This window comes from Paroedura picta, chromosome 6, assembly GCF_049243985.1.
Source record: "Paroedura picta isolate Pp20150507F chromosome 6, Ppicta_v3.0, whole genome shotgun sequence".
Taxonomy (NCBI): domain Eukaryota; kingdom Metazoa; phylum Chordata; class Lepidosauria; order Squamata; family Gekkonidae; genus Paroedura; species Paroedura picta.
This window is the reverse complement of record NC_135374.1, coordinates 32281018-32293669: the sequence shown is the minus strand read 5'-3', so window position 1 is coordinate 32293669 and position 12652 is coordinate 32281018. Positions and strand designations below refer to the sequence as shown.

The 12652-nt window shown below is 44.5% G+C and overlaps 1 protein-coding gene across 4 annotated transcripts in view; it reads right to left on the bottom strand.

Annotated features, from left to right (window-relative positions):
* Positions 1-9455, bottom strand: part of CD200R1 (CD200 receptor 1) — an 80426-nt gene extending 70971 nt beyond the window's left edge. For 3 of the 4 annotated variants that reach the window (XR_013231814.1, XR_013231815.1, XM_077342011.1), the window contains exons 1-6: positions 8925-9455; positions 6644-7048; positions 4077-4172; positions 3207-3515; positions 1917-2165; positions 48-168 (exon numbers count right to left, since the gene is read on the bottom strand). Coding sequence is in view for 2 of the 4 variants with exons in the window: in XM_077342011.1 (XP_077198126.1) it covers positions 48-168; positions 1917-2165; positions 3207-3515; positions 4077-4172; positions 6644-6725 (857 nt within the window). In the remaining 2 variants the exon portion in view is untranslated. The remainder of the gene's footprint in view (positions 1-47; positions 169-1916; positions 2166-3206; positions 3516-4076; positions 4173-6643; positions 7049-8924) is intronic. The other variant, XM_077342010.1, reaches the window with a different exon arrangement.
* Positions 9456-12652: the final 3197 nt, after the last annotated feature.

Below are 12652 nucleotides of genomic sequence, written 5' to 3'. Positions count from 1 at the left end.
AAATGATGGTCATGGAAACAGCTGAACAGCAATTTTGGCATACATACTTTCCATAGAGGAGTCTGGCGAGGTAGATGAAAAGCAAAACCAGAATAATTCCCAGGAGAAGACTGATGATGGAATACAGAAGTGGCATTTTAGAGGCCTTCAAATGTTGGTCGTTTCTGCCTGAAGATTTGCAAAGGGACAGAAATTTAAATTGGCAGAGATCAAGTAGGTTCATTCCATAACTCAACCTCATTCCTCCCCCCCAAAAAACGGGAGGGACTAGAACAGGGACAACAACAACAAGAACAAAACCTCAACTGGTAACAGGTCTATATTGTTGTTAACATTCTCTTACTTTTATTATGCACATTTTAAAAAAGACAACTAAAGGAATTAAAAACATATGTCCAGCACATAGGCTCTTGCAAACCAGTATGCTATGGGGTAGTCAAACTGCGGCCCTCCAGATGTCCATGGACTACAATTCCCAGAAGCCCCTGCCAGCAAATGCTGGCAGGGGATTCTGGGAATTGTAGTCCATGGACATCTGGAGGGCCGCAGTTTGACTACCCCTATGTGAACCAAAAGACCGATGCGTTTCAGCCCTTATAGGGTCTTTCTCAAAGGTCTGGATCTAACACACACCAGTTCTTAACACATATAAACTATGTACAGCAGCCACTAAAAGCTCCAAAGTAAGAGCTGTAAAGTATCAGAGTCACTGAATGAAAGGAGATGTCTAGTTTTCAGTCATTAGCTCTCTTCCAAAGGCTGAACCAAGGTCCTTCTGCTGGCCAAGCAGACTACCACTGAGCCATAGACCCTTCCAGAGCAGTGCTTTGGAAATAATTCTATGGAAGAATAATGTGAAGAAAGCTTCCTAAACAGAAGCCATCCGGCATCCAAGCTGGAGGTTTGAGACAAATCAACATGAAAATCCAAAGCTAACTTAAGATTTTGCATGCATTATAGCAGTGGTCCAAAACCTTTTTAAGGCTGCGAACCAGCGGTAGTGGGGAGGGCAATCGCGTGGCCGCACATGCGGACACAAACGCGCATGTGCAGCACTCCCGCGCATGCGCGAAACTGTCACACATGCGCAAAACTGCCTGGGAAGTTGTTGTTGTTAACATTCTCTTACTTTTACTTTGCAGCCTGGGAAGTTTCTTACTGGGGGGGGGGGAGGGCGGAGAGAGGGAGCTGTGGCCCGGCACCAGGTCGCAGCCCCGTTGGTTGGGGACCACCGCATTATAAGAATCATTCCTGCAAAACCAAAATTATAGCAGAGCACCAATGAGGACGTACGGGAGGAGCTGCGGCTCAGATATAGAACATCTGCTTTGTGTGTAGAAGGCCCCAGGTTCAATCCTTGGCACCTCCAATTTAAAGGTCCAGGTACTTGCACATGTCAGTTGTGAAGGAATCTCACAACATAAAATTAATACAATCAACAATACAATTAAATAGAATCATTAAGCACTAAATGATCCGAAGACTATGAAGAGAACAGTGCAACATAACTAAAACCATTAAAATCAGACCATCTGAGAAACAGCTGACAACAAAATAATAACATGACACCAAAAATAGACAGATAGATGTGGGCAGATAGAAAATCTAGATACGCAGCACCCATATTATTTCTAAAACTTAGGGGCTGCCATTCAAACTAAAAATGGTTAGTGGTGATAGAAAACAGATATGTTAAAAAAGAAAGAAACATGAATAGAGAACCTATGAATAAAGGCAAACAAGTAGGGGGAATATAGTGAAGAAAAGGAAACAGCAAGAAATGAAGGAAATGACCAACATTCAAAGAAAAAGTAAAAACTCCAGCTGACAACAGAACATGTATGAACTGAGAACTCTCAAAAGAGAATTCCAACAAAGAGGAATTACAGCCAAACAGATAAGATCCACAAGGTTACCTGACTCAAGAAGTAAGACACGGGAGTTGTTCCAAGCTGGATGGGAAATGTGGCAAGTTAAGTTATTCTCTTCAGCACTTGTGATGTGACATGTGCTGATGATGGTCTTTGTGCCATTTGGCAAAGTTTCGTTCACTAGGCTAAAATCCCGTTTCGGGCCCCATGAGATCTGTGCAGCTGGTTTCCCTGCGGCTGCCACGCACACAGCAGTTCTATTGGAGCCATAGGTCAGGAACACCTGAGGAGGTACTGGGGTAAAATGGCAGAAAGAGTCAGATTGGTTTACTAACTGTAGTAGGGTGAGATCTCTAGGAGAACATAGCTGGCTAAAGATAAAAGGGATACAGTCACATTTTGCTTATGACTATGTTGAGGGAAAAGAAGGGGTTTTGAACAGAAGTGCTGCTCGCCTGATGAGCAAAGCCATTTCCATAGCAAATGCATTTCCATCCCTGCCAGCATTTTCAAAATGCAGAGCATGTAGTTTCAAGCACTGAATCATCCGCTGTTCCTTGAACTACAGAACTCATTAGGTGATTTGTTTTAACATATTCATTCAGAAAGCAGCGTGGCTGTCCATACCACTCCACCCAACAGCTTCTGGCTGGACTGTGGGTTCTACAAGCTCTGATTGACAAGAGGAAAGGAATGCCTGAGGATGGAAGCGCATAGGGCAGGTCCCAGTCTGAGTAATACATGCTGCCCTTAGCAAGGACTCTCTAAACACTTATAAGTACTATAAAAATGAGTTGTCAATCAGGGGGGATGATCCTTTTATCCACGGAAGGTACCTTCTTGTGGTGCCAGCAAATAGCACTGCACAACAATTCTCTTTGGGGCACTCTTTGAAAGCAATTACAAGAAAAATCATAAAACCCCACAGCAAGGATATTTCATTTAGTTGAACAATAAGCAGTTCTAGCGGGCATGATTTTCAAAGGGGGGGGGGGATAGGAAATTTTCCCAGCTGCCTTCTGCTTAAAGGGGCATGTTGTTATATAATGTGAGTTTTGAAAGTATATTGCAAGAACATTTTGGTGACCTAACTGCTTTCTCTACTTTCTAAAGTGCTTCATTATGAATCTAAGTAAAGCATATCTTTTACTGCATACTGAGAAGTATTCTTTCTTCCCTGACTTCTTTCTCTGTCTGCTCTGATATATCCAGCAAAATCCACTTGTAAACCATCATGAAAATGCACTGAAAGTAAATTGAAAGTGCATTATTCAGCATGTGTTAAAGTATTAGATGACAATGTACAGGAAAAGAATAGCACAAGGGGTTGCTTACCTAGCACAGTCAGAGTATACTCGTGGATGGCAATTCCCCGATCGGGTGAAATGGAGCACTTATACAATCCTTCATTAAAAATCTGCACTGTTTTTATGAGAAGAGCGTAGTCTTGATCAGGCCTAGAAAGCCAGTTAATGTTCTCACTGCAGTTTGTATCAGATATATTTTTGGTACTCAAGTAGGATACATGACATTGTGTCCCATTTATCAAATCCACATTCCATACTGTTAGCAAGGTTTTTTGTGTTTGAAAAGGATACACCAGTATGACGGACGTACCAACCACGGCAAATATACTGGTTTTTCCTGTGAGGGAGATACAGAAATAAAAATCAATGGGCGTTAAAGCTGTAATTTGGCTTGAGCAGTAATTTGTTCCAAACTCCTAGCCTTGGACTCTCAGACATTCCCAGCTAACAGTCAAATTGACTCACAAAAAAGGTAATTTCCCACTGTATTTATCGCCACTACAGGCTGCTGCAACTTTGATGTATGCATTAGTCATAACTTCTGTTTTGAGAGATTCCAAAAAGGAAAAAAGATCTAATGGCTTCAGGGCTGGGATGTAAAAAGAAACAGTATATGAAAACTAGAATTCAGTGCTTGCACTTATGAACCAACTGATTAGCTCTGAAATTACAAACAGGAAATTCACTCTGAATCTATCATACAAGTGGTCTAAAATTTGCATCCATCGCTAGACATGGCAATTTTTCAGACTCCAGTTTATGTATATTAGCCACAAGGTTGACTTCACCTGTTGATCAAGCCATTTTATATTATAAAACAAAAGAAACCACATGGATGTAAATAGTGTTGTTATCTGTGTTTCAGTATCAATAAATCTCAGAGGTTAGTCAACATTACCTGTTGTTGGCTGGGTTGCAGGCTTGGCCACTGAGACTGCAGTAGCAGAATTGCTGACGAGATGCTGTACGGAGTCATTTTGAATGGACCCTCTTGCTGGGAAAGACCCAAAAAAGAGTCATGATACAACACCCATAAAATTGCTCTTGTCCTCTCTCATATTGTATATATAAAAGTGATCAGGTTATTAAAATGTGCTGATGAGACCTACTGTGATCAACTGAAGATCCCAACCCAAAGCATTTTCCACAGCCATTTCTGTTCTAGAAACTGTACAGTTTACAGTATCTTTAACCACACTCCATTGATAGTAATTATTAGTTGTGCATATTACTCAGCAGAACCAGATCTTCATGTCCTATGACAATTTTCTTTAAAACAAAAACAAACACAAATAGGCAGACTAAATAGCCAAACAATATTGAATAATAAATATAGCTGGGATGTAACCACCACTCCAAGCCAATTTCCAAGGGATCTCAGTTATAGTTCAACACACACACACACACGTGTCTTGGGTGGGAGAAGAAGGGCTGTCAATAGACAGCATGAGCTCTTGGGCTCCTTATGTGACTTTGACCCAAATAAAATATAATAAAAGAAATCACTTGGTTTGCTTTTACCATGATTCTATTGTAACAAAATAATCAGCTTGTCTGTCCATCAGTTATTTATTTTATTTTACTTCTATTCTCCCCATTCTCCCCAATGGAAGCCCAAAGCAGCTACACCAGTCTCCCTTCCTTTATTTATTTTATATCACCCCTGTAAGGTAGGATAGGCTGAGAGTATGTGACTGGCCCAAGATCACCCATTGCAGAGTAGAGATTTTAACCTGGGACCCCCAGATCCATTCCCAGAATGATGTTGGAAGCTACAGTGTCAAAAAGGGAGGGAACTGGATGGAATACCCTGAATCAGGTTACCTTCACAACATGCAACATGTAATAAAAGAGCAACTAAGCAACCTGTCATGTCTCTAATATTCAGATCCCCAACCTGTCGTGGAATGTTGCTGGGTAACACACTCTGCTAGACCTATCTCACAGGGTTGTTGTGCAGATAAAATAGATGACAGAAGAACAGTGCAGTTCTGCGTCTCCAGTGGGGATGGCATTTGCTATACATCTAATTTTTAATTATCTTAAAAGGATTGCATAGTTTGTCACATATCAAAGTAGCCTTCACAAGGGGCTATTCAATCTTCCACCCATACCCTAGTAATAACAATCTAGTGCTTGAAAGTCCATTTTTTTCTTAACAGAAGGTGTTTCCATGAACACAACAGAACCTTTCTGCCTACCTGCTCCCATAGTAGCCCATCTGAGCTCCCCCAATTGGAGCAGTGTTTTAGAGGAGAGCAGAGGGCTATAGCAGGAATGGAGGGGAAGCTAAGTTCTGTTCCACTGACAGAAGTGCCTTGCAGATAATGTAGTATGATCAGATCCAGCAGTCACAGATAATAATCAATTATGTGTGGTTGATTTTTAAAAATCCGTTGTTCACATTAATGTATGCCAGGGTTCCCCAACATGGCACCCATGCTGCCGTTGTGCCTGCCAGTACTTCCCTTGGTCCTTACTAAGCTTTTCAGAAATTTGGGGATGCCATTGTCAGACGGGCCTTGTTATTGGTCACCTTCCTTCAAATGAAAGTGTTTTCCACAGTTGCAATTACAGGCAGCCATTGGAGGATCAGGAGGCTTTGTACACACCTGGGCTTTCCTTAGTCAGTGTATGGTCCCAGTGCCCTTCAGGCTTCCCTTCCCGGAAAGTGTTAACAGGGAGAGACTGTGCTTGGGTTGGCCTTGTGTGCTAGCAATTTTAAGATTGCCTCCACCTCTTTTTGGGGTGGTCCTCACTACCCCCTGAAAATTCTAAAGGTGACTGGATGCTCAGAAAGATTAAGGCCCCCGGGCTTTGAGTTTCAGACAGGGATCTGAGAGGCTCAGATGTGAATTCTGGCTGTTCCCTGGAAAGTTGTTAGGTAACCTTGAGGTAGTCTCACACTCTCAGCCTAACCTACCTATCAGGGGTTTTGTGTGGATAAGACGGGCGGGGGGAGGAGAGTGATGTAAGTTGTTTTGGGTTGGAGAGAAGGGTGTGGTATAAATAAAGTAAGTAAATAAATACATATATAAATAAGAACAATGTCTGTTAGAATAAACATTTTGAGACAAGGTAACAACCATTACAAAATGTGAAGAGTACTGCATACATACCGTATTTGCCGGCGTATAAGACGACCCCCAAACATTTCCACTCAAAATATAGAGTTTGTTACATTATATTACAGTTCTATGGGCCACTATGGGCAACTATGTCTATCCCGGCGTATAGGACGACCCCCCTACTTGGAGGCATGTTTTTCAGGGGGGGAAAGTAGCCTTATACGTCAGCAAATACTGTATATCACCATAGGCATACATATATCACCATGACAAGCAGATGGTGAACACCAGGCAAATGCTATTTCTTCACATGATCCTTCAGCACAGAAAATGCAGAAAGCCACAGCGATTACAAAAAAACGACCTCATATAAATGCCAGGTAAAAGGTGCACTTACCGACTGGCACCGTGATCACTGTGACAGTGAGCAGAATTCTGGCACTCCAGGTCTTCATAACAAAATGAATGTCAGATATCATGTCTCATGCAGTCCTCACCGCCACATCCATTGTGCCATACATCTAGCTGCTCTTACGGTGAACATCATTTCATACAGCCCTCTTGTCCTGACCAGCAAGCATCTCAGTTTACTTCTTCACATCCCTTGCTTTCTGCAGCCAGTCTGAGTGTCCTTGACTGATTAGGTCCTGATGGCTGTGGAGTTTCCTCTTTCTGCCTTGTCATTCACTAAACAGGGTTTCCTGTGCTCACTGTCAAAAGTGAACCCTGCGGAAATAGTTCAAGACTCTTTGCTCATAGTTTCTCTGTACAGAACTGATGTCTGGGTGCAGATAAGCGTCTCCTGTTGAACCCGAGGGGGAGAATAATAAAATTTGTGCATCGATTCCAATCATCACAGAGAAGGCCATTTATTTCTAACACTTCAGCTGAAATTTGTCTGAAATTTTACAAAAGAGGAGACCAGCTGGAGCTGGAACATTGCATTCCAGCTCCTTCTCTATTATTCTTCCTATATTCTCCTGAATTAAGGGACATAAATAAATTGTAAAAATGTATATTTGACAGTGGTAGAAAACAGCAAGAGTCCAGCCCCCTTCAGTCTACAGAAATCTTCTGTGTGATCTAATCCTTGGTCCTCTGCCTCATACGCTGTCATCGTCCCCGTCCTCCCCCCGATATCTGCCTATGTGTTGTCATGTCCAATACCAGACACTGAACACTATACAAATGCAGGTAGCAAACATAGAATCAGAGTTCCAAACAATTCTACATCCATTTATTCCCCCAGGAAAGTCAACTCCCCCAGCCTACATCAATTCCTTACCAATTCTCACTCCCTGTTTCTTTACTTATTTATGTTTGATTTATAGGCTGCTCATCCCGCTTTTCAGAGGGCTCAGGGCAGCATGCAACAGTAAATAAAAACCAGTATCAATAAAATTATTAAAAATTAAAAATGTAAAAAGACAACTCAGCAGTCAATGGATTGTTTAGTGAATGACAAGGCATTGAAGGGGTGGTGGAACGCGGGGAGGCCAACAATGGGAAGTGCCTGCTGTCAGTCATAGGCCCAGCAGAACGACTCTCAGTTTTATAGGCCCTGCAGTTCTACAGACCTGCAGGGCCCAGATCTCAGCCGGCAGAGCACTCCACCATGTTGGGGCCAGAGCTGAAAAAGTCCCGGATGACAAAAGGCATGCTTGTTTCTGACCAGGGACCACCAGATTTGCTGTTTGAGAGCAAAAAGCTCTAACGGGTATAATGAGCTAGGATATGATGTGTGATCCTGAACAGAACTACACCTGTCTTCCATGGCTTTAGAAGGGTTTTGTTCTCTATAGCAGTGGTCCCCAACCTTTTTATCACCGAGGACCGGTCAATGCTTGACAATTTTACTGAGGCCCGGGAGGGGGTAGTCTTTTGCCGAGGGATGTCGCTGCCGCCTGAGCTCCTGCTCTACTTGCTTTCCTGCTGGCGCCCCTGACTTCCCGCTGCCTGCTGGGGGGCGCTGCCAGCAGTGTAGTGCCACACCGAGGGGGAGCCCCTGCCATGGCAGCTGCTGGAAAGCACCAAATGTGAGCCAGCGGCAGAGTGGCAGGGCAGCCCTCGAGGCAGCAGCCAGGGAGGAGGATGAGGAGGAGCCACGGCCCAATACCAACTGATCTACGGACCGGGACCAGTCACCGGACCGGGGGTTGGGGAATGTTGCTCTATAGGATTGCACCGTCAGAGGAAAGGGGAACAATCGCTGTCCATTCAGCAGTCACCTGACAGTGCTGCAGCATCTAGCCTTCATGAATCATGCCCGTTCCTACACTGGACCACAAAGCTGCTGCCTGCGCAGTTTTTTGCATTCCTTTGTGCTCTTTCAGCAACACCAGCTCTGAAGCACTCTTTAAAAAAAAGAAGAAGAAAAAGCAAACCCAGTGATCCAAGTCACATTAATTTTAGAGGGTTAATTTCCCAAAATTCAAGCATCAGCATTCTGGGCATGTTTAAAGAAGATGCAAGAGATATAACAAATCCCTTACACAGGCAAAGAAATACAGCATGACTTTAATGTTGGCAGACACTTGACTTTGGTTAGTTAGGGTGCAGAACAATTTACCACAGTGGCTTTGACTGTAACCTCCTGTCGCATGGTAGGTTCAGCATTACCACAGACACTGCCACCAAAAGGAAAAAAATCTCAAGAGCAGGCAGAATGGGTCAATTACCTGGCTGGAGATGACAGATGGCCTCCTCTGCATGTGGTTACAGCTGATGCTGGGTAGTCTTTCATGTGGTTATGATGTCCATCTTAGATATTAGTTTCTGCTTCCTTTGGCTGCTGTTTTCCAAGCATAGCTCATTCAGGGGAGCTAGCAAACACAGTTTTAGTCTCCCTGTCCCTAAGGCATCCAGTGCAAAGAAGAAAATAGCTGGCTTTTGTTTTAAAAACTTCAGAAGCATTGCATTGCAAGTATATTGCACTGAGGAAGTTGAGGTCATTCAGATATGTACTTAAGTCTGGGGTGCAGCTTTTGTATTAAACAGCATAAATGCTATGCAGCTGGATCCTGTCTTCACCTGGAGCTGTTTGTGGTATAAGCAGAGACTTGCGGCCCAACAGTTACCACGGCATCCTGTGCAAGGCACATAGTTAGAGGAGTGTTTGAAAAGTTTACGTACATTGCCTATTCTGAGAAACACCCACATATCCAAAAGGCCCGATGCAAACTTCCTGCAATGATTTCAACAGAGGTTTAAATTTATCACCAATTTTTGGCTTGTTTGGACAGAAACAGTCTTTCCTTATTCCCTATGCCAGCGGTCCTCAACCCCCGGTCTGGGGATCGGTACCAGGCCATGGCTCCTGCTCATCCTTCCCCCCACCTGCTGCCTCGGGGGCTGCCCTGCCACTCTGCCACTGGCTCACCTTTGGTGCTCTCCAGCGGCTGCTATGGCTGGGGCTCCCCTCGGCATGGCACTGCGCAGCTGCTGCTGGCAGCGCCCCCCAGCGGGCGGCGGGAAGTCAGGGGCACAGCAGGAAAGCGAGTGGAGCAGGGGCTCAGGTGGCAGCGGTGACGTCCCTCGGCAAAAGACTACCCCTACCCTGGACCTCAGCAAAATTGTCAAGTGTTGACCGGTCTCCGGTGATAAAAAGCTTGGGGATCACTGCCCTACGCAACAGGCCTCCCTAGATTAGACTTCTGTAACTTATTCTACACAGGGCTTCCCTTGAGACTACTCCTCTGGTTCAGAATGATGCAGTGGGGGTCCTCATGGGGACCCTGTGAAGGGCACACATGACACCCGTGCTTGCCCAGGTGTATTGGCTCCGCATTGGAGACTGGATCAAGTTAAGTTTTTTGGTATTCACCTTCAAAGCCCTAACTGCCCAGGGACCAGTGTGTATCTGCAGCCTTTTACACTATGCCCCCAAACAGTCAATAAGATCACCAGGCCAAAATTTGCTGAGGATCCCTGGCCTCAGCCGGGTAGAACACTCTGCTAGGAAGGATCAGGGCCCTGTGGGACCTTAACCAATTACGCAGGGCCTGCAAGCCAGAGCTGTTCCAACAGGTGTGTCGCCAGGGCCCTGACAACCCTTCAAGAAATGTTGGCCTCACTGCAATGAACTGAGATTGGACTAGTATTAATGGGATCCCTCCTCCCCATCAAAACCTTTAGTTAGTCTGGTGCTATTCATAGCAGAATGATTTTTACTGTATATAGTTTTTAAGGATTTATCGTTATTAATTGATGTTACCTGTACTGACTGTAGGAAGTGTGAAATATAAAACTGAATAAATATCATTTACAACCACAGCTCTGTAATTAGCAACGGCATGCAATATTACTGAGAATTATCATGAATAAGCAGGGACTTCTGGTTGAGATTCCCTACCCCACAGCTCATCCACCACTCTATCTTTGGTCTTGTTTCCCACTCTTCTCCCCCCCCCACCCCAGACCCGATATTAACTTTTAGGAGAGGGGGGACCTAGGAATCTTCTCCCTGCACTTTTCTTTCCTGTCCCCCTCTCCACCACTCTGGTCCCCTGCTGATGTAGGGTTCCTAGCCAAGTGGGGAGGGTGGGAAGGCGTAAAAGAAAGCTTCCGATCAAAGGGTTTGGAGTGCACCTCCCAAGAGACCAGATTGCTGTCTGCCATGGAACAAAACTAGAGTCTTCCTTGTCTTGAACATGGCAAATAGGCGTACTCCATCTTTTGAAAACTTCCCAATTATACCTGAGGTAGATTAACCACTCGTAGTTGGTAAGGTAAACACTGCTCAAGCTGTTAGCAGTGACATTCAGGATCCCTGCTATATGAAGGGCCCCAGCACACGCATTCATCTATGCAGCCACCTCCTAGTGTGGTGTAGTCAGTATGGTGTAGCGGTTGAGTGGCAGCCTCTAATCCAGATAACTGGGTTTGATTCCCTGCTCCTCTTCCACATGCGGCCAGCTGGGTGACCTTGGCTCAGTGACAGTTCTCTCAGAGCTCTCTCAGCCCTACCCACCTCACAAGGTACCTATTGTGGGGAGAGGAAAAGAAGGCGATTGGAAGTCACTTTGAGACTCCTCTGGGTAGTGAAAAGCAGGGTACAAAAACCAATTCTTTTTCTTCTAGAATCCAATGGCTAGTCACCAAGACCTTGTACCCCCATTTGTTAGAGCAATGCACAGTGGATGTATTGCCCATTTGAACCAGCATCCTCTTGTCCTGGAGGATATCTGCAAAGGAGTTAAGAGCTAAACCAGACTGTTTGCAACTCCAGAATACTGTACTGATGTGGAGGCTACTCCTGAACTATGACCACCTGCCCTGAACTGCAAACTGTTCACAGTGGACGCCCCATCCTGTCAACAGGCTTCAGTAGGGAGGGTGATTTGGGGAACCTGAGCCCTTAATGGGACTCCTGTAAAAAGCTTGACAATAGCTCCTGATTTCCTTCTCCCACTCATAGGCAACACTGCCTCCTCCAATTCTCTTGGTAGTCCAATGGAGGACCAGTGTCCATCCATATCTGATCATCCATGGTGAGGATACTTTAAACCCTCCTTCATTAATTTTAACTTTTCAGATTTTTCTACAAACATGGGTTTCCCCAAGTTTACAGAAAGACATCCTTTCCTCTATGTGCTCCCAATCCATTGATTTAAGTATCCACAGATAGGACTAAATTAACAATTATGAATGTCAATCATTGCCTACTGCTAAATTCCTCTTTTTCCATTTTCAAATACTGTGTGCCAGCTAATAGCATTTCTGTTCTCAAAATCCTATTAATAGTACTTTCTGCTTGCCAGACAGTAATTTGTTCTGGGTCATATTCCTCTACATGAGCAAATACTGGGGACTTGTTACATCTTTGTAATATCTGCAGCAGATCCATATCATGGAGGGAGAGGGGGAAGAGGGGGAGAGAGTGCTCCCCAACATACTTTACCTCCAAATAGCTCCATGTGAACATATAAGGTCGACCCACACATGGCATATCTGGGTTGCCCACCCTGTGTAACAATCAAATCCTGGGCTAGTTCTGGGCTCTCCTAATTTCCCATGCACATGGTGATTGACTTGGATCAGAACTGTGGTGTGCGTGAAGATGTGGCTTATTTTCACTGTGTGCCCCAAAGAATGCTGTATAGGCCACAGGATAAAGCCATACGTATCCCAGGGAACACGGGTACTCCAACATATGGGTGAGGCTAAACAATACATTCTGCCCCACGCACCTTGGAGAAAGGGTGAGTTTGGGAAAATGAAACAGGCATTTGGATATAAGGTGTGTGTGTTTGTGTGTGTGTGTGTGTGGTTGTTCTGAGCACCTTTACAAACTGTGCTATTATATTTTTAGGTCCCCCTTCCTCCAAGGTGGGTGGGACAGAATATATGGTTCAGCCCTACCCCATTTAATTTGCTCATCCACACTGTGATTGGCCTAAGATCCAAC